The sequence below is a fragment of the Orbicella franksi genome, chromosome 11 (genome assembly GCF_964199315.1).
Source record: "Orbicella franksi chromosome 11, jaOrbFran1.1, whole genome shotgun sequence".
In the NCBI taxonomy this organism is placed as follows: Eukaryota; Metazoa; Cnidaria; class Anthozoa; order Scleractinia; family Merulinidae; genus Orbicella; species Orbicella franksi.
In genome coordinates this window covers 12226429-12246015 of record NC_138155.1, presented here as the reverse complement: position 1 = coordinate 12246015, position 19587 = coordinate 12226429, and the positions used below count along the sequence as shown (strand labels likewise).

General features: G+C 40.9%; 2 protein-coding genes across 3 annotated transcripts; both read left to right on the top strand.

Moving 5' to 3' along the window:
* The first annotated feature begins 1423 nt into the window (after window positions 1-1423).
* On the top strand, window positions 1424-6345 carry LOC145460363 (polycystin-2-like protein 1). Its single transcript, XM_081445146.1, has 3 exons — window positions 1424-2334; window positions 3438-3606; window positions 4765-6345. Exons 1-3 carry the CDS (start codon window positions 1552-1554, stop codon window positions 6219-6221), a joined length of 2409 nt encoding a protein of 802 aa, XP_081301272.1. The 5' UTR covers window positions 1424-1551; the 3' UTR covers window positions 6222-6345.
* A 1277-nt stretch (window positions 6346-7622) lies between these two features.
* LOC145460323 (elastase-1-like) lies at window positions 7623-12496 on the top strand. Of its 2 annotated transcripts, none has more exons than XM_081445096.1 (6): window positions 7623-8392; window positions 9204-9413; window positions 9715-9927; window positions 10722-11057; window positions 11803-11850; window positions 12241-12496. In XM_081445096.1, the coding sequence occupies exons 1-6, from the start codon at window positions 8326-8328 to the stop codon at window positions 12345-12347; spliced, it is 981 nt and encodes a 326-aa protein (XP_081301222.1). In that variant the 5' UTR covers window positions 7623-8325; the 3' UTR covers window positions 12348-12496. The 2 variants fall into 2 exon arrangements, with proteins under 2 accessions (XP_081301222.1, XP_081301221.1); XM_081445095.1 differs by having other exon boundaries at window positions 9201-9413.
* The last annotated feature ends 7091 nt before the right edge of the window (window positions 12497-19587 follow it).

The following is a 19587-nucleotide window of genomic DNA, read 5'->3' as shown; positions in this document are numbered from 1 at the left end:
CAGAAAAACCTGGGAAAAGAAATCACATGATTATCGTGACGTCACATTGTCCGCCCACACTAAAACTCAAAGCCGGCTTTTTCAAATTCCTCCGGTTTGGAGAAGACTTTCGAAAAACTCCGTTTTCGTGAAGGATTAGTGCGTAGAAATAAAGCTGCGTTTTCCAGTGTTTCCGGCGTAGTGCGGACGAGGCCTTGGAGTGTGGCGATGTCATTTACCAAAAACCGTAGTTGCGTAAAACACTTTTTTTTGCAACTGGGCTCTGATGATCATAGTTCATGTGAATTGATTTTATTTTTCCTTTTTTTGTGCCTTTTGTGACAATGTGGTGTTATGCTAGTATTTTAGTCCTATTCAACGACTGCACCTGTATATGAACTCGATTTATAAATAAAGAAAAAATCCAATTCTCAAGAGACCAATCCTAATCCCGAGAACTTGCAATATTGACCACGCTATCACTCGGTCAATACACCAAGGCCGAGGTTTGAGATTTTGCCGTAAAGACCTCACTCTCGGTTAATAATTAGTTTATTTTGTGGCTTATTAAAACAAGAACAAAAGAAAAAAAGCCATCCAATAATGCGGGCATTTTTCTGGCCGTGCATTCATTGTTTCCAACTGCACAAATCAGGTGAAATAACGCGTAGTTCAAAAACCTGTACATTCTCCTTGTTTATCGACCACAAACAACGTTGAAATGTTTTACATAATGTAGCCGACTGTTTTCTTCGTGGTGTTTTTCCTTCTTTATTTTTTTGCTTGTTGAGAAAAGCTTCAATTTAATTTCCTATTGGCTGTTTCAGTCGTCCTGTCCGATATCAATTCGTGCGTAATTTAACTTTGTGAAATCCCTGTTCTCCTAAAGTTGTAGCTCGTCAGGGTAATAGAATGCCATTACATTACGGGAGAATAATGCTCTAGAATTAGCCAATCAGAGCGCGTTACACCAGGCTAAAAAGGTCCTTTTACGGCTTGCAGATCTCTTTGTCCATTCCTGTGCGAACGAGAAAAACTGGCAGCCATGTTTACGAAATTGCCGTGTACACAGGAATGTTTGGCTCCTCTGGCACTACTGCAAATGTGTCCATGATTATTAACGCAGAGAAAGGCGAAACCGAAATATTACCTCTAACGGACATCACTGGCAACAAAAATCCGTTTTCTCGCGGCAGCGTGAGCTCCTTTGTGGCTAAACTGCCAAATCTCCTTGGTCAACTGAACTACGTGAGAGTGTGGCATGATAACTCGGGCCCAAGTCCTTCATGGCACCTTTATCAGGTTGTTGTTCGTCACGTGGCTACAGATAAGAAGTGGTTCTTTATTTGTAACCGCTGGCTGGCTGTCGAAAGAGACGATGGAACAATCGAGAAAGTACTTTTTGTCGCCGACCAAAAACAGATGGCGGGATTCCAAAACCTGTTTTACCAAAGAGCTACAAAGGACATCGGAGATGGTCACTTGTGGTTTTCAGTGTACACAAGACCGCCAAACAGTTCATTCACCAGAGTGCAGCGATTAACTTGCTGCATATCATTGCTTTTCTCCACCATGGTTGCCAATGCAATGTTCTATGAGCTTGGTTCCGAACAACAAGGTCTTGAAATACAGTTTGGGCCCATTAACTTTAACTGGACGGAGTTGATGATCGGGATTCAGAGCAGTTTGGTAATAGTGCCAGTGAACCTGTTGATTATCACTATTTTTCGTTACACGAAGCCAAAAGCGTACAAGATTGAAGCAAACTCAAACTCGAAAAAGAAAAGGAAATGCAAACTCCCTCACTGGTTTATTTACATAGCATACACGTTGGCTTTATTGACCTCTTTAACAGGAGCAGCATTCACCATGTTCTACAGCATGATTTGGGGAAAAGAGAAGTCTAACAAATGGATAACATCAGTCATTGTTTCCCTGGTGCAGGACATCTTCTTCGTGCAGCCACTTAAAGTCATCATTGTAGCTTCGTTGTTGTCCTTCTTGTTCCGCAAGCCACCAGAAGAGGACAGAGATGAAGTCGACAGTGATGATATTTCAGAAACAACAAACGAAGACACTGATCTCCACAACACGGAGGACATGAGTCACGTGAAAAACAAACTGGAAAATCCCAAGACACTGGCAGGGCTATACAGTCCGCCTGATCCAGTGCTCGTGACGCTCGCTAGAGAGAGAAAGCTCAATGAAATGAGAATGTGGAAAATATTTTCTCAACTTGGATTACAGTTAGTTTTCGTTTTTCTTCTGTGTGTAGCTACCTATGGCAGTCGAAGTAGCGATAGGTTTTGGCTGAACAAGAATATTAAGGATATTTTCAACGTAAAGATCGACAAGGTAAGAAGAAAAGTTCTTTCTACTGGGTCTGTCAATTCCAAACCCACTGATCCCCCTTCCCCTCAATCGTGACGGCAGAGGCGCAGTGCCCTCGTGGTTAGTGCGCTCACCTCCGGATCGAGCGGTTCGGCTTCCGCCCTTGGCCGGGTATATTGCGTTGCGTTCTGAGGTAAGACGCTTTACTCTTTCAGAGTGTCTCCACTTGATCAGGTGTATAAATGGGTACCGGCGAATTTATAATTAATGCTCATGCATAAACCTGCGATGGACTGGCATCCCATCCAGGCCTCCTGGGGGAGTAGAAATGCTCCTACTCGTTTCATGCTACAGACACCGGAGATAAGTGCCGGCCTGATGGGCTACTTTGCCCGTATACATGTATGTATGCCCGTCAAATGCCCGGAGGGGGATGAGCGGGAATTGACAGAGCCATAATGAAATCAAGGCTTTGGAAAAGTACCTAATAGTAAGCGAGACACAGTTGAAAGAGCATATTATCTGATTCTTAACTGGGATAACGTTGAAATCTTAAGTGCATCGTAACCGGGAGGATTGGGCCTTATTAGGAGGAAATACCACATGCCATCTTTAAGATTAAACAAACCTATGAATAAGATAGTAGTCACACTTGAATGTTACTTATTAATATATCAGATACCAAGACAATGATAGAGAGATGTATACAAATTACAGGCGGCCTTCGACACACGCCTCTGAAATAAAAGAAAAACTTCATCTTCCGCAATCAAATTTTAGTTATATCATGCTAATATAATCAGTTTTCAAATGAATATATGAAAGAGCATATATTTGAACTGCGAAATGAGAAAGATATGAAGACGTGATTGATCATCGCAGTTATGCACACAACTTAAGCAGTTGGGAAATTGAAACCTGAAAAAAATTCGAACCCATGACCTCTGCGATACCGGTACAGTGCTCTACCAACTGAGCTGTCAAGCCAACTGGGAGCTGGTCACTTTGTGAGTTCGTAATATACCCGTAGATGGTCAATAGTGTTGCTGTTTTACTAACTGAGTTAGATATTACTATTGTTTGCCTTACGCGTGTGTCTTGGTTAATCTTTTTTTGTGTGTGTACAGGTTAAAGACGTGCACACATTTTGGTGGTGGAGTGAAAACTACATGCTTCCTGCCCTGTACAGTACACCATGGTACAATGGAAAAAAGTTCAAAGAAGAAAATTTCTTCTCCAACAAGAAATCTTTCATTGTAAGCCTTCCTCGCTTACGGCAGATTCGAGTGAAACCAGGTTAGTTGGCGGTCGACTGTGTTTTAAGCCTACATTTTTGGCTTCTCGCTTTCTCTTGGGTCAAACTCCTGGGGGGGGGGGGGGGGGGATTCCTCCGTAGATATCGGATAGGTGTGTGCCGCGAAGGGTCTCAAGGCGACACACCAGGAGCACAATGTCAACAGGGGCAAAAATGAGATCCTATTTAAGGATTGACAGCGTCAAATTGAATTATACCCTATCCCACAGCACATACCTATATAGTCCATATATGGGAGTACCCTCCCCCGCCCGGGGTGACACTGGACTGACTAAGTGAATAGCGGACCTGCGTGTGGTCTAAGTTGGCGGTACTTGGGACGTTGCAGGATTGAGAGAGAATGATTGAGGTTGATAATTCGGAAAAATGGCATCATGGTTGTAATAGTTGGATTATGACTGAAAAGAGGAACTGGCAAAAATGAACTTTAAAGTTGTCTAGTTCAAAGGAAAAATTGGAAACGGCCATTGGGTATTAAACGATTCGACAAACTCCAGGTGGTATGTTAACCAGGACATAATAAGTTTCTTACTTATTCGCAATCGAAAAGGGAAAAAGTCTGCGAACGAGCTAAGTGGTCCGTTAGGCCTACGCTTATCTCTTGTTTCAGTAGCATGAAGCGACTAGGATTATATCTGCTCCCCCATCCCCTGGATGGGATGCTAGTCTATTGCAGGGTTACCCCCAGCATTAAATTCGCTCCTACTCATTTATGCAGCTGGGTGGAGATAGGCCCTGAGAGAATCAACTGTCTTGCCCAAGAACACAACACAATGTCCCCGCTCTAGGTTCGAACCCGGACCGCTCGATCCGGAGAAGAGCGCACCAACCATGACGCCACTGCGCCATGTGACCGGGGACAACTGACCGTTTTTTGATAAAAAAAAAAGTGCAGCACTTACACAAAAGAACAACCAAGAAATAAACCTGAAATAATGGCAATATTATATTCTATCGATTCACTCTTAAGCAGACACGCTTAGGAGAGTTTTCCAGTTACGGAAAATTGAAAATGTCTAGTAGTGTTTATATGTGCCTTCAACGAAGCGCCCGCCTATAAAAGGTGTCCGTTTGCGGAAGTTCTTTGGAAAGCAAATTTCCAGCAAACTCACGGAAGCTCTTTTTATCTCTCTTTATAGATCCATGTGTTGCTTTGTCCGCCTACCCTGAATTTGAAAAGTGGTTTCCTCGATGTTACCTTGAATTCTCAGACGATAATCGTGACATCGTCTCATCAGGCTCCCGCCTTGAGTTGATTGACGTCTCGCCTTCTTACATACCCAGCCAAAGCAGCAGCAGCAGCAGTAGTAGCCGCAACAACAACAACGACACTAACAACAGTAACAACAACAGTAACAGTAGTAGCAGTATTAGTGGTAGTAGCGATAATGAGGAGACGTTCCCATCCATTCCAATAGCTTGTGAACACACAGTGAAATATCAAGATTCCAAAGCCCTCGGTACTCTTCCGGTTGTTACAGTTCGCCACACATATAACGGCGGTGGCCTTGTGGCTGACTTGGGATATGACATACAGACCGCCCGGCAGGTTATCTCAGGCCTTCAGGAGGACATTTGGATCAACAGACGAACAAGAATTGTTCTGTTAGAACTTGTCACTTTCCAACCATCGACCAATCTGTTTGCATTTACTCGTTATTCCTTTGAATCCCTACCGACTGGAGGCGTAATGCCCTCTTACCGTATTGACCCTATCTCGTTTTACGGTAGTAGTAACTCGCTAAGCCAAGGCATCTTCATTGGTTGTTACGTTCTTATCGTCTTAATACTTATTTTCTCGATATACACTGAGATAAGAGAACTGCGAAAGCTTGGAGTCAAATACTTTAAGGACGTCTGGAACGTGATAGAGCTGGCATTCATCTCCTTCACAATTGCAACCATCGTGATCTTCTTCTTCAAATCGGAATACACCAGGCAACTGATACAGAAAGTGCAAGAGAATCCATATGCTCGAATGAGCTTCGACTTTGTAGCTCTATGGACAGACATCGAAAGCGTGTTTCTTGCCCTGGTTATCTTCCTGGCAACGATGAAGTTCCTCCGCATTTTGAAATTTAACAAGCATATCGCCATCATGGCAAAAAGCATAAGTATTTCCAAGGGTCCCATGATTTCATACTCAATAGTGTATACTGTGGTACTGATCGCATTTGCCACAATGGGCCATATGATATTTGGGCGTTCGGCGTACATGTTTTCTACGTTTACGAGGGCACTGGTCAACATATTCGAGATGATCCTTGGTAAAGGCACCAACTATGATGAACTGGAGTCAATCAACCGTTTCTTTGGGCCATTCTTCGTCTTCTTCTATTTCTTCAGTATGACTGTCTTCCTCATGAACTTCTTCATGGCCATCTTGAATGACTCCTTCACTGATGGAAGAGAGATCTTGGAACAAGAACCAACGGAGGACAGTCAAGTAGCAGATTTCATTGGGGAGTACGCTGTAACCATGCTCAAAGAAATAGCAGACGAATTGCGAAGGACCAGTGGAAGGAAAAAGAGATATTCACATCACGCCACAACATACAGCAAAGAAGTAAAGGAGAGTGACTTCTTCTTGTACTGATCAATTTGACTGCGGAATTCAGGCGCACTGTAAACTCTGCAATATCATAATTTCGTTAATTTATTTTTGAGGCCGGGGCGCTCGTTTAATTTGGGGTGCAGCGCGAAGATCGTTATTACCGAAAAAAAAAAATAACGGCAGGTGAAAAAGAATGACGAGACTTGGGGGCGAGGAAACCACCAGTCCCCAACTTGCCGTCTTCTTTGTTTCTTTGCTTGTTCGTTTGTTTGTTTACTTTGTTTTTCAATACCTTTCTTTTCGCAGCTCCCCAATTTATAAAATCAGAGGGGAACTAGCAGATCGTCAAAACCCTTTACAAGATTTCATGTCTAAAGCTGTTGCTGATTATACTTACAGCGATCGCAAATTGCATTCCTTACACGCAGCATTGGTTTATGGTTTAATCAAAATGTAGCTCGCGCACGGTTATGCAAGTGGACTTCGAGAGGTTTAGCGTATTCTAAATGGAATCAAGCTAAAGTATGTAGCAGGATGAACCGTCCACTTCAATGTTAAAAGTGTGCATTCTTTTCATAATTATTATTATAGCACATTGAAACTATACAATGGGAAATTATGCACGGTCGAGAATTGGGTGGTGCTTAGCTTTGGTCGTTGAAGTTGAAGTTTTGTATTTGAAACAAGAAAGTATTGTGATGTTTCCTGTACAATGTATAGGAAACAAAAACATTTGTAACACAACGTCGCTTGTAATTTCTTTCGCGATAGTTTTTCCATTGATTGTATGACAAGTATATAACAAATCGATCGATCTACATGGGAGAACAAAAATTCGACTCTTTCGTTTGTTTTAATGCTTTGATTAAAAAAATGAGGTTTTTGTATTACACGCAAGCTAAATAAGAGGATAATCTAGGTCAGTTTACTCATATGTAGGCTTTCCAATCGCTTAATAAGGACAAAAATAGATAGAAAAGTAATTTTCTTGAAAAAGTGCAATGAAGCTTGTTGGGAGTGAGGTGTTGCCATGAACACGAGTGGCTTTCGCAGGCCACATTACACTATGTGCTGAAACCAAAACAAAGCAATGGCCAGTTTCAGCAAATGTAAACAACAGACTGAGCCAAAACGAATTTGAAACAAATAACACCACAAAATTTACTGACAGTTGAGAAATAATAGACATGGGCTGAAATGTTACTGATAGCTGCACGAAAAAAGGCGAACAAAAGAGAATTCGACTGGCAACTTAAATTCCATCACCTCTGGGCCTCTGAGCACTGCTTACAAACGTTGTGCTATGGTGGTGTTCTTTGTCTTAAAACAGAAAATAAAGATCTTTTCAGCTCTCTAGCTATCGAATGTTGACGTCCATTAATTACGCTATCCTCTTTGTATAAGTAGTAATAGAAGACTTAAGTTTAGTTGCACAACGTCGGAACTACCTAGGAAACCCGATTTTCTGCAGCAGACCGTCCACGAAATATGCTCTAAAATACAACTCAAAAAGAACAAGGTTTAAAGAAAAGCGCAGCTGCAAAAACAGGTCACTGAAAGAGCGGGATAAATACCCTGAGGAACACAATCTGGTTTCCACAAGAGCGGGGGTTCTGATTACTCGAGTTGCCCCTTCCAGCCTCCTCAGACAAACTAACCCTTCTTCCAAATCGGTACAATGTATGACTCTGTACTTGTGTAGAGAGGTGCTCAAGGTAAGGTAAGGTAAGGTAAATTTCTTTTGAGTCGTAAACGTGGGGAGTGGTTGCCCAATCTCCCGATTCAGGAGCTCATGACAAAAACGCACGAATATTTACAATAACGTTACTACTTACAATTACTATATTCGCTAAGATAAATTCAGAATTAAAATATAAAATATTCCTAAGAGCACAACTGTTTTAAGTGTTCCGTATGATGGAGAAACCGAACATCACAAGATGACTGACAGCTTTAACACCGGCCATGGTGTATTTGCTTTAGTAGCGGCTTGTGTTTGCAAATCTGCACCTATTGAGCAAAGACAGGATGCTAGTTTAGACATAACACGACAGAGTAGGAACCAGGTGCCCGTTATTTCTAGCTATCTGCTACAAATTTGTCCAGCACTTGTTAAAGCAGTTCAGTCGTAAGGCTTCTTGCCGAGATGCACTTCACAGTGGTTTTTGCGCTGATGTTGCTCAATGGTTTAACCCTTACCCTGGGAAATCAAGGTTTGTAACTTTAGAGAATAACGAGTTGAAGATAGCTGAGAGGTTTATCTCACTATGGGGCCTGGAATATCTGTTTCCTCGTCAACATAAAGAAATCTTTCAGTTGCTGAAAACCAACCTTTTTCTTCTCCTTTTCGTTCTGATAATACTTGACCCAAACTCGGAGTCAGGTTATCCTTTGCAAACCACCACTTTTACGCAGTTTATCCATCCACACTCGCTAGTGTGCGGCAATATGAACTAGCCACTTAACATGACTCTTGTAAAAAGCGACGCTTTCACTTTGATCTGTTTTTTCATATTTTGTAAACGTAATCAGGCAAAAACAGAGAACTGCTGAAGTGGCTTGCTGAATAAGCTTGAAGGCAGATAAAAGAATACAAAAACTTCGAAGTCATGTTTTTTGCCTAGAAAACGCTACATAAGCCAGTTACGCACTGCCAAAAATTAATCAAATCATATGGCCACTACTTCAAGCTTGATCGAGCGAAAAATTACGGCTTTGGCCAAAACATTTTGCCAGGATTTTGACATCAAACTAGTTTTAGCGCAATTTAGACTAAGAAGCCTTTTGTAAGTACTTCATGAAGGATTTGTCCCCGAATACGCTACGGTTTCTTGTTGCGTACCGCTTCGCAGCACGTATTCCCGAGCACTTCTCCTTGGAAAAATCCTGGCTCGAATATAGTTAATATACTTGAACAGATTATAATCGGAATAACTACCGTGGGGGCTGTAGCGAAGTCATCGATCAGCAAAGAGCAATACATTTTAAAAGAATTCTTGTTACAATTCCTTATGTTAATAGCAGAATGTGGAAAGCGACCCATTACTACCCGTGTAGTTGGCGGAACAGATGCCCAGCCTAATTCATGGCCATGGCAGATCTCTTTGAGGGTTAAAGTGCAAGGAAAACTTTATCACATTTGTGGTGGATCTCTCATCTCACCAACACACGTGGTAACGGCAGCTCACTGTGTGGTACAAAAAGCTGCGCCCAGTCGTTACAAAGTTGTTGTAGGTAGGCTTGTTTTATTACTAAAATTTGTAGCCTAGCATAATCTTTTGTGAAATCCTTCATTTGTTCTTGTGCAGTCTATTTGTGGCTAGAGTTACTCATCCACGAAAATTGGCAAAACTTAATTGAACAGAACCAAATTTAAACCTGATCGAGACTGTAAGCGTAACACTAGCTCAATAAACAGGGAAGATAGACCTTGACGAAGATGTATCTAGCCATCTTCACCGAATTCCCCTTGTTATGATCAATAACTCATGTATCTGAACCTCACGTTTGGTCGATAACAATTATATCCTTGCAGGCGAGCATGACCAAACAGTAACCGAAGGTGCGGAACAAGTATTCGATGTATCGTCGGTTTGTTTCCATGAAGGTTTTTCCATGCAGCATTTACGCAATGATATCGCTGTGCTTACACTTTCCAACCCTGTGGCCCTGAGTGATCGAGTAAACACTGTTTGTTTACCACAGGGCGGACAGCAAGTGCCCACGGGAACCAAATGCTACATCACAGGTATCCCAGCCCAAACTATGTTTGAATTCTTAAATTATAGGCACGCACTGTGTGCAAAGAGTTTAAGCAGAGTGGCCTGCCTCGCATGCCTTGCAGACATGTGACTTTTTAGCAACCGAATTGATCGAAATTACCCTTCTTGAAGCATATATTTCACAGAAAAAAGAGCAAGTTAGAAAATGGTTTGCAACAGACATGACACTTGGTGCAAAATAGTTTCGCGTCACTGTCAGATTGCACGGAAATTTCTACGTCAACATGGGCGCGCAGTCTCAAAAGAAACCACCAAAGTGGATAGATACCAAACCGAGTGTAAGTCACTTGTTACATTTTACCCCACTGCATTTACTAAAGGAATTGAAGTTAGGAAAAACTGTTCAATCCATATATTGGTGTACCGATTTATGACCTATTTCACACGCATCTTACGCCCATTTGTTCAAAATTAATCCGATGAAGATTTGGAAGTGCAAAAATGAGTTTAACACAACCAAGCTAGTAACAAGCTGCGATTGGTCACAGTTTAAGGCGATGAACGACGCGACCTAAGACCTCGTATTACTCAAAATGTTGGAAAATGTGAGAGGACCAGTCCTTTAAGGTTCGTGGATATAAGTAACGGTTTTGCTGACATAACAAGCAGTGCCGCTTGCAAAGGAAGGACGAGTTTTTGTTTATCTAGATAAGGCATTTACGGAGCGCAGTAGGCTCAGAGACTTTTACACAGAAAATTCATTCTCGACAAATTTTTCCGCTATGACGAATTTTTAATAGGTGTGGAATCATTCATGTAGGTTGGGGAAGAACTATTGGCGGAGGAAAGCCGGCGAATATTCTTCAACAGGCCGTCATGCCTGTTGTGGATCACCAGACATGCGCCAAGGCGAACAAGGACTTAGTGCCAGTGGATGAACCAAGCATGCTGTGTGCAGGATACGCGACAGCAGGCAATGTGATCAGTGGATGTCAGGGTGACAGTGGAGGGCCATTCGTGTGTGAAGAAAATGGGCGTTTTGTTCTTCGTGGGGCTGTGAGCTGGGGACACCCTCGGTGTGAAGCAGAGAACTCCTACACGGTGTTCGCTCGCGTGAGCTTCTATGTGGACTGGATCAATGACAAAATGGCTGGAGGTCTGCTGTAGTTAGGTTTTGAAATTACATACTTTTCACTGAAATTTCAAGGTTGTATCCTCTGGAGAAATCAAAGCCACAACACAGATTTTTGAACAGTTCTTTTCCACTTTCCCACGGATTTCAGAAAACAGGACAATTTTCAAACATTGCCATCAAAACCTACTTTGTTGGAAAAAGAATCCAGGAGTTCATGTTTTGACTAATAACACACATTATGACCTCCATAAGACAACCATAACTTTTTCTGTACACTTTACTGCTACTATATATAAGATTCAGAGTAAGAGGTAATAGGTGATTAGCCATGTTCTAAACGGGCAAGCGACTGGGTAAGAATATTTAAAATCGATGAGCCTGATGCCTAAAAAGCATCTAAAAGTTAGTAATTTTGCCAAATGGCAATGTTTTTGGTTCAAACACAAAGATGTAATACAATTTTGAAAAGCTGTGATTTACATGTAAGAGAGTTTTCTTTGGTTTGGAGGGACACCTTTTTTTGTTGACACCAGGCTCAAATTTTCAACTTAATCGATTTTAAATATTCCTATCCAGTCTCCTCGCTTGTTTGGAACATGACTAATTTATTGTCAACCTTGCTCCCAGGGTTTTTTCCAGTATTTCAAAGGGATTTTGATTGATCTTGATTTCTTGTGATCATGATATGATGTGTCATGCGACAATTCGTCTACACAGAAAGGATGCCATAAGTGATATCTAACTTGACAATACATTAATCCTTCAGGTCATGGCCAAGGATGTGCTCCAACTCCCGCCCCTCCAACAAAACGACGTAAGTTTCTTTTTCACTGTTAGAGTAAGCTGGAAAATGAGGTGCTCTAGCAACCTCGTTCCCAGGAGCTTCTCTTCTATCCTTAAGAGGAGGCACAAAATTAGACCCTGCGAATGGGGTTGCGTATATCATCAACTAATTTATACACTTTGCGTAAATTGCAGTTTAACATCGTTTAAAGGAGTTACATCATGGTTTGTGCATCTTGAATAGTTAAGCCTAAACGAGACGCGTCTCGAGAGAAACGAGTCTCGAGAGAAACACGTCCCGAAAGAAACGAGACGCGTCTCGCGAGAAACGAGATGAGAGGTGGTAACTCGCATTTGAGCGGTACTGTAGCATGGCATGGCATGGCATGGCACTCAAATACATATTCTTCTTTCTTCCTAGCCTGTTTCGACAGATGGCCAGAATCAACTTGTCGAAGATACAAAGGGCAATGTGGAGTGCACACTGTTAGGATCAGTTGTCGTAAAACATGCAACTTTAAATGCTAATTCTCATTTTTAAAAGAATAAAGACAGCCCGGCAACACAGGGCCTAAGAAGAGCGCCTGTGACTCATTTATTATTAGTACTTTTTTTTTCCGATGTAACTCATATCCCTTTACTCATCTAACGCCATGCTTTCAATACGAGCATTTAGATTATAACTGTGGCTGTGTTTTTTTGTTTTGTTTTGTTTTTTTTTTGTTTGCAATTGCGTGTGAACAGTGCAAGTGCGTCGTTTGTAATCCGTGTTAATCTTCTCCATCCTTAACCATATTTGTTCTTTCATCGTTTAATATCATCTCTTTGAAGTTTCTCTATCTTAATGAACTTCTATTTTCAGGTTTAATTCAATTTAAAATAATTTTGCACGGGGCCAAAATAACTCTAAAATACCTTCAAACATTTTGATCATTTATTTCACGTTTAGTGTTTTTTTCCAAAATTTCAAAAACGGCTCTATGGCCTCAAAAAATACATTTCGTTGTAATACCGGGAATTTTCCTTGTCCCTAAAATTTAATTTCTTCGTCGGGCGCAGTGAAGATACCATTTTTATCTTTCACAAGTCAACGGTAATATCGACGTCGTCATGGTTACGGACACGTACAATTTTTCTCCCAACATAATGAAACTTCAATTTGACTTTGTTAACGCAGAAAATGTTCTTGATCTTTGCGATTCGTTAAACTGGCTGTCACATTCATTTACACAGTTTAAAATTTCAGTTTCGGTGGTTTTAACATATGAAGAAAAACTGAGATGCATGTAATAAACATAACAATTTTTCTTTTTTTTTAATTAAGGTGGTTCGAGAGAGTTTCCGGCACTTTCCAAGACGTAGATTTTGATGGGTCATTATAACTACTCTATATCGGCTGATCAAGAATCACTGCTTAATCATAGGTGAACATGTTACTGTCAATTGCGTGGCTCAATAGGTTACCACACCAACAATATTCATGCCCGGAAAAAAAAAAAGTCTTTAATTTTAGCTTTAAGCGCTTACGACTATAAAGCGAGCACGGTGACCCCCATTTTTTTACTATCGAATTGCGGTAAGCACGATGAGATGCACCTTTGTGCAAAGTTCAAAAAATTTCTGTCGGGTGAGTTCAGAGCCACTTTTAATTTTCGTAAATGAACCCACTCTACAGAACCCATTCTGACAGAAATTGTGCGATACCATAATTGCAGCATCGCTTGTTAAACAGTAAATGAAGTGCTGGAAACTGTTGCCAGCCTCGTTAAATATATTTAATAAATGTTTGCCCTAAGAGCAAAAATTGCCGCTGGCGGATGCGAATTTTATCTTGCTCGTGCTGATGATATCTCCCACTATCACTAATACCTCCAGGGGGACTTCCATGTAAAAAGACGGGGCCGCTCGCTGGATGTCATATATATGGGTTATTGACCAAGTGTGAGGTCAAGATGGCTGGATATTGGCCAAGTTCTTTTTTTGCGAGTCCATAAACTCGCAAAAAAATAGAACGAGGCCAATATCCAGCCATCTTGACCGAACAAGCTTGGTCAATAAAGGATTTATTATATGGCTTTCGGGGACATTTTTCTTGCGGGACATGGCGGGTAGTCCCGAGCGGGCAAGATAGCTCCATCTTGCCCGCGCGGGTAGCCAATACCCTAAAATATACCGCAAAAGCTTCCTCTGTGGATCTTTTGAGGCTGAACACCCTAAGCTGTACCAAAATCGCCTCTTTAACCCCTGAAAGGTACGCAGAGCACCCGGGGGAGATACCAGTAGCACTCGAAGATAAAATTCGTATCCCCGCGCGGGGTCATGCAATACCGGTATCATATACCAAACTTAAAGTGCACCTGACCCCCAAATTTTTTTTCGCTAAAACGAATCTAATTGTTATTTGAAATAGTTCTGCGAAAAAATTTTTGGATTCCGTCAAATCCTCGATTTTCTGTGCCCCGACGAAATCGCGAAAATGGCTCCAAAACACCGTCATTTTGTTTCACGACCGAGTTTGAGGAGAATGGGTCCAGCGGCTCTTGTGACGTCTTCCCAGGAAGGTTGGATATCTCACGTCCTCTCATTTCTAGTCTAGTCTATCAACTTTATTGGTCACAAAATTACAATATGATTAAAAGAAGAAAAGGACCAATAGGAATTGCGCGAACGGGAAAATAAAGTTACCCATGCGAGGCGCAACCCTAGAAGCTAGTAAGAATGGTGATAGAAAATCTTAAATTTGATAAATTTCCTTCAGGATGGTGCAATACACATTCGAAAAGTGCACAGAAACTCCTTGCAGAAGTACTATCGGCTGTTGCAGCAATATTCCAGATTTAAAGAAAGATATACTGTACAATTTACTGACGATGATCGGCTAATGGTGCAATAAAGACGTAAACGATGGTTGATTTTGTCGAACCGAAACAAGCGAACTGAATCTGTGAGAACCATTGAAGAACTCTCACTGGAACTTGTTCCGCAGACTTTCGAACGCTATTTTCATAAATTTTCTGCTTAAAGCTAACCAGAAATTTGTAGAAATACTAGCGACTACCTATATTTTCCAATCCCGCAGTATTTGTAACATAACCGGCAAAGTTATGCGATCCGATCATGATCAAGAAGCGTTATACTGATATGTAAATAGATCGCAACTGTACGCCGCTAACCAACACTTATTTCTCTTTCGATTTAGATGAAAGTCGAAGATTAATCCTTTCGAATTACAAAATTGTTAGACTCACAGAGTTTTTCGAAGGTTTGGAAATCAGCAGTGCGACAAAGATTCTGTGCAATAGCGTCGAAAATATGACCGCGTAACATTGTCTGCGGACCGCTTAGGGAACACATCCTTTTCGCTTATCCGACGAATTTCACTGCAAACATTGAGAACAATTTACATTGGTTATTTGGAGTTACGACTTAAAACGTGTGACAATGTGAAATCGGTAATTGTATGAAATGTTTCCTTCCGCCTTGCTTCCCGCAGCTTCAAAAATACAGGTCCAAACAATACGATTTTCAATCGATCGAAGCCAATGTTTTGGAGGTCATCAAGTCTCGAAAACTGCAACACGTACGTCGCTCTTATAAACATGAAGCATTCAACTGAAAGTAAAACACAAACTGGATTTAACAGAACAATCACACCTTGACAAAATACATTCTCGCTAAGGACAAATGTAAACGGGCTATAAACACGCGTGGGAATCTTATGTTTAGTTGACGAAATTACCATCCAAAGCAGTCCTTGAAGTTTTCTTTCCTGCTTTTCGTTTGCCTGCTCCTCCACTTCGTATCTAGCTTTCCATTCCTAATATACAAGCAGGTCGTCCACAAAGAAGTCTTCCCCTTCGTCGCTTGAAATATTGTAAATTGCTCTCTAAGCTCTAAGCAGTGAGTTTTCACAGTTGTCGAACGTGCACGATCGAAGTTGATTTCGGAGTCTTCCGAATCGAAACTTAACTCTGACTCCAGTGACGAAAAAGAAATGATTCTGAGACAAAACTTGGACGTTTTAGTCCCAAAATACATCGGAACGATTAGTCTTGTATTCCATTTTCTCGAGCAAATACAGAGAGTTGACTGAGGCGCTATTGTGCTTGGTTCCTGGGTAGACGTCATCAGGTACCGCCGCCCCAGGCTCCCTAAAACGCGGTCGTGAAACACTTCAAGCGCGACTTTCAAAGGACATAGGAAATCGAGGATTCAACCAAATTCAAACATTTCTTCGCCCAAATGCTTCAAATCAAGTCTACATTCGTTTTAGCGAAAAAAAAAAAAAAATTGGGGTTAGGTGCACTTTTAGTCTATTTCCAAGTACCGGTGTAATTTTGATATCGAACCGATCAAAGGAATTACCTTGCATGGCATAAGCTGATCGAGGTCTGGAAAAATCTGTATCGAGACAGCTTCAATAGTCATTAAGAGTAACATGGCATGACTGCTGATCAAAACTTAAATATGTGTTTCTTTCCTCTTAACCTGTTCGACCACTAGGGAGAAGCAAAGTGTGCTTCTTTCACTGGGAGCAGCGACTTTATAACTGTCAAGATTGGCTGTCGAAAAACATGCAACTTTTGTAGAAGAGTCTAAACAGTATAATAAACATTTAGTTTCGTTCATAGTCTTTCACTTGTTGTTATTCACGAGTTTATTGTTATAGTTGTTAAGCAAGGTTCGAAGTTTAACGCAAGGTTCGAAGTTTAACGAGCGCGAGTCCCTAAATTTTCTTCACATATTTACTGTAAAATATACCTGCATTCAGCGGACACCTCTGTTAAGCGGTCACGGACACCAATATTAAGCCATTTTGTTGCACAAAACCTGCAATAAGCGGACACTTCAAGGGCATTTTACCTCTAAAGGTTCAGCTCAGACTCCTTTAACATTGTTCAGCGATGTCGTTTTAAAGCTAAATGATTATTCCAGATTGACGCATTGACTGACTGGACATATTGTGCTATGAGCAGTCTTTGATCTTACATTGTGTTACACTGTGTTACAAAAGGGTTAATAATTAACAGTTATTGCACGAGATATTAGAACATGTTTTGAGAGGACACCCTGTATTAAGCGGACACACAGCGATTTTGAGGTTCGCATATTTCGCGACACCTTAATTTCGCGATTTTGCGAAAAGCTTTCATTTTGACTCACTTTAATTTCGCGTTTTTGAGTGAGACACACTTCATTTCTTTGTCAATGTTATTTAACATTTTCCTGAATTTGATCAAACAACTTAATCAACAATGTCCAAATAAACAGAAACGCAACTGATTATGTAAACAGTAACAAGAAAGATGTTCTCACAGTGTCTACAAGGCACGGTTTGTAGTTCTAAGCGATTTTGAGGTTCGCATATTTCGCGACACCAAAACATAAAACAAAACAAAGAAAAAATAGCAGCAACTGGAGTAATGGCCCTCCGTAGCCAGACCTACAATTGGTCACTGTAACGTGGCACGGGAAAGGGTGGAGGGGAAAGGGTGGAGAAGTCTTATCCGGTAACTTTAATTTTTCATTTCACGACTCTAAATTTCATTTTTACGATTTTCGAAGATAAACATTTCATTCTTCAATCACGATTTATCAGAGGGTTTTTACACGATTCAAGGGACAGAAGAATAACCCATCAGAGAGTCGCAAAGATAACCTTGCCTCCTCTGATCACCCCTAACGGCCCCTTTTGATGAATAATTCATTCTTACGGACGGACCATTTTTTGTTTTTCGAGAGGGGTGGGGATTGGTTGGGCAATTTTCTGGGCCATGAAATTTTTTTTCTCACCTTTAGGTTGTGCATTTTTTTGGTGGGAAATAGCTTGTGCAAGGATATTTTTTTGTTAAGGCAAAACACACGATAAGGACAAGGTTGGTAGACAGCACTTGCTCAATTTTTTCCCCATGGCTCTCCTTACACGATTTTTTCTCCCGCAGTTTTTCTCTGCAGATTTTTTTTTTTGGAAACTGACAACCCATCCCCACCCCTTCAAAAAAAAAAATGTCCTTCCCTAATGGCCTTTTTAGAGTTGTCCTTTGCCTGTATCAAAACAAGCTAAAACGTGTCTTCGTGCGAAACCATTCATATGGAAATGTGTTCCACCTACATGTTCATTTTCATGCAAATCAAACTCATTTTCTCATGAAAGGTTTTGCACCAAGTCTCGTTTCAAAACAGAGGCACAAGGTAACTCGCACCGGAAATGGCCTTTTTGGACTGGATTGGAATTTGTTTCCGGTCGGACTGTAGAAGTTACACGTTAATTTATTTCCATACACCGGAAACGCTTTATAAGAAGCGTATGATCTCATAAAGAACTTACAATATTCCGTTAAATCGGTATATGGCCTTCAATACGCACCCGTGGGAAAAGGACTTATTTCACGATTCATTTCTCTTTTGAGTCCAGTCATCTTTTAACATTAACCGTTGCGGTTTGTTTAACCATACATGCAGAACTACTTGCAGCAGGAGATAATAGTTATATTGTTTACAGGTGGTTTTGGGATTTGAATGGAGGTTTCTTTCAAACGTTTGCTCTAAAATACGAACTTTGTTTTAGCCTTGACCTCGTAAAACTTACCGCCTAGCTCGGTCATAGCTGAGACAGGCAAAAGGGAGAAGAGAGCAGAGAACTGAGTGGAAAGACATGGTAGTATTCAAGAGTTTTTCCGAAAGAAAACCTACACCGTGTATCAGAAATTCACAATGGTGTTACATTGCATAAACAATTACGTAACAAGCAAAAACCGCAGAGACAATGGGCGAGACGTAAAGGAAATATCTTGCTTATTCGTTGAATGCTCGTGGTCTAGAAGTGACCGTACTACCGGTGTGTACACTAGATTAGCCGGTTTAATTTCTAGTGTAATCGTAGCAATTAATACTCAGTACATTGCACTCACCCCCACCCCCAACGGTTAGTTCTCCCTACGATCGCGCGAGGATTGGGCCAAGTGGATAACCACATTTACAACTGCCCAACCGGATATCGAAGTTTTGGACAAGCTCTTTCAATACAATAACAATACTTCAAGCAATCTCTTTATCGTGTTCATGAGGACTCAAACGCAATATATTTTGTTTTGAAACGCGCTTCCACGAAAATAGTGTTTACAAAATCATAACACGCCATGTACTGAACCTAAACCGGTACCGAGAGCTTACTATAGATCCCGTTAGCACTGATAGCTTCAAAATTCAAGTTGGCGCGAGTCGCAAGGAAGGATATTTCCTGGGGGATTCATATAACAATTCAACACTGGTAGTTTCCTAATTAACACGAACGAAGCGTGCTCCCTTAAACGGAGAAAGCAAAAACTGTTTTTTCTCACTACGAAGCGCTAATTGTGTGTGTTTTTTTTTTCTTTTCTTTTCTTTTTATTCCATCTGATTTATTTATTTTTTCAACTGGAATCAATGATTCCAGTTGAAGAATTGTCGCCTCTGTTCAAAGCGTGTTACTACCACAACCCTATGAACAAAATATATTTCACATCTTAAACCTTTCAAGAGCTTTCCCAAGTTAATTACAGAGCTTGCCCTACATTCTAAGTGATAGAACTTATACGTCGTTTCGTGACCGGAAGCTTTGGTGCCAGAGAAGAATCAAGCGCTGAAAGAATAATTGTAGGAAAAATATATATATTTAAATATATTACTTTCATTAGGCAAGCAAATAAATATGAGAAAATTTATGAGCCCACAAAATGCTTGCAATTGGTTCTTTTGCTCTGAATTGGCTTTTCCTTTAGCATTTTAA

What these genes read in the sequence shown, in the direction of transcription:
- LOC145460323 (XM_081445095.1), top strand. Translation starts at nt 8,326, where the DNA reads ATGCACTTCACAGTGGTTTTTGCGCTGATGTTGCTCAATGGTTTAACC. An exon ending in AACCAAATGCTACATCACAG is followed by an intron (nt 9,928 to 10,721) that starts GTATCCCAGCCC and finishes TCATTCATGTAG; the next exon opens with GTTGGGGAAGAACTATTGGC. An exon ending in CAATGACAAAATGGCTGGAG is followed by an intron (nt 11,058 to 11,802) that starts GTCTGCTGTAGT and finishes TTAATCCTTCAG; the next exon opens with GTCATGGCCAAGGATGTGCT.
- LOC145460363 (XM_081445146.1), top strand. Translation starts at nt 1,552, where the DNA reads ATGGTTGCCAATGCAATGTTCTATGAGCTTGGTTCCGAACAACAAGGT. An exon ending in TCAACGTAAAGATCGACAAG is followed by an intron (nt 2,335 to 3,437) that starts GTAAGAAGAAAA and finishes GTGTGTGTACAG; the next exon opens with GTTAAAGACGTGCACACATT. An exon ending in GCAGATTCGAGTGAAACCAG is followed by an intron (nt 3,607 to 4,764) that starts GTTAGTTGGCGG and finishes CTCTCTTTATAG; the next exon opens with ATCCATGTGTTGCTTTGTCC.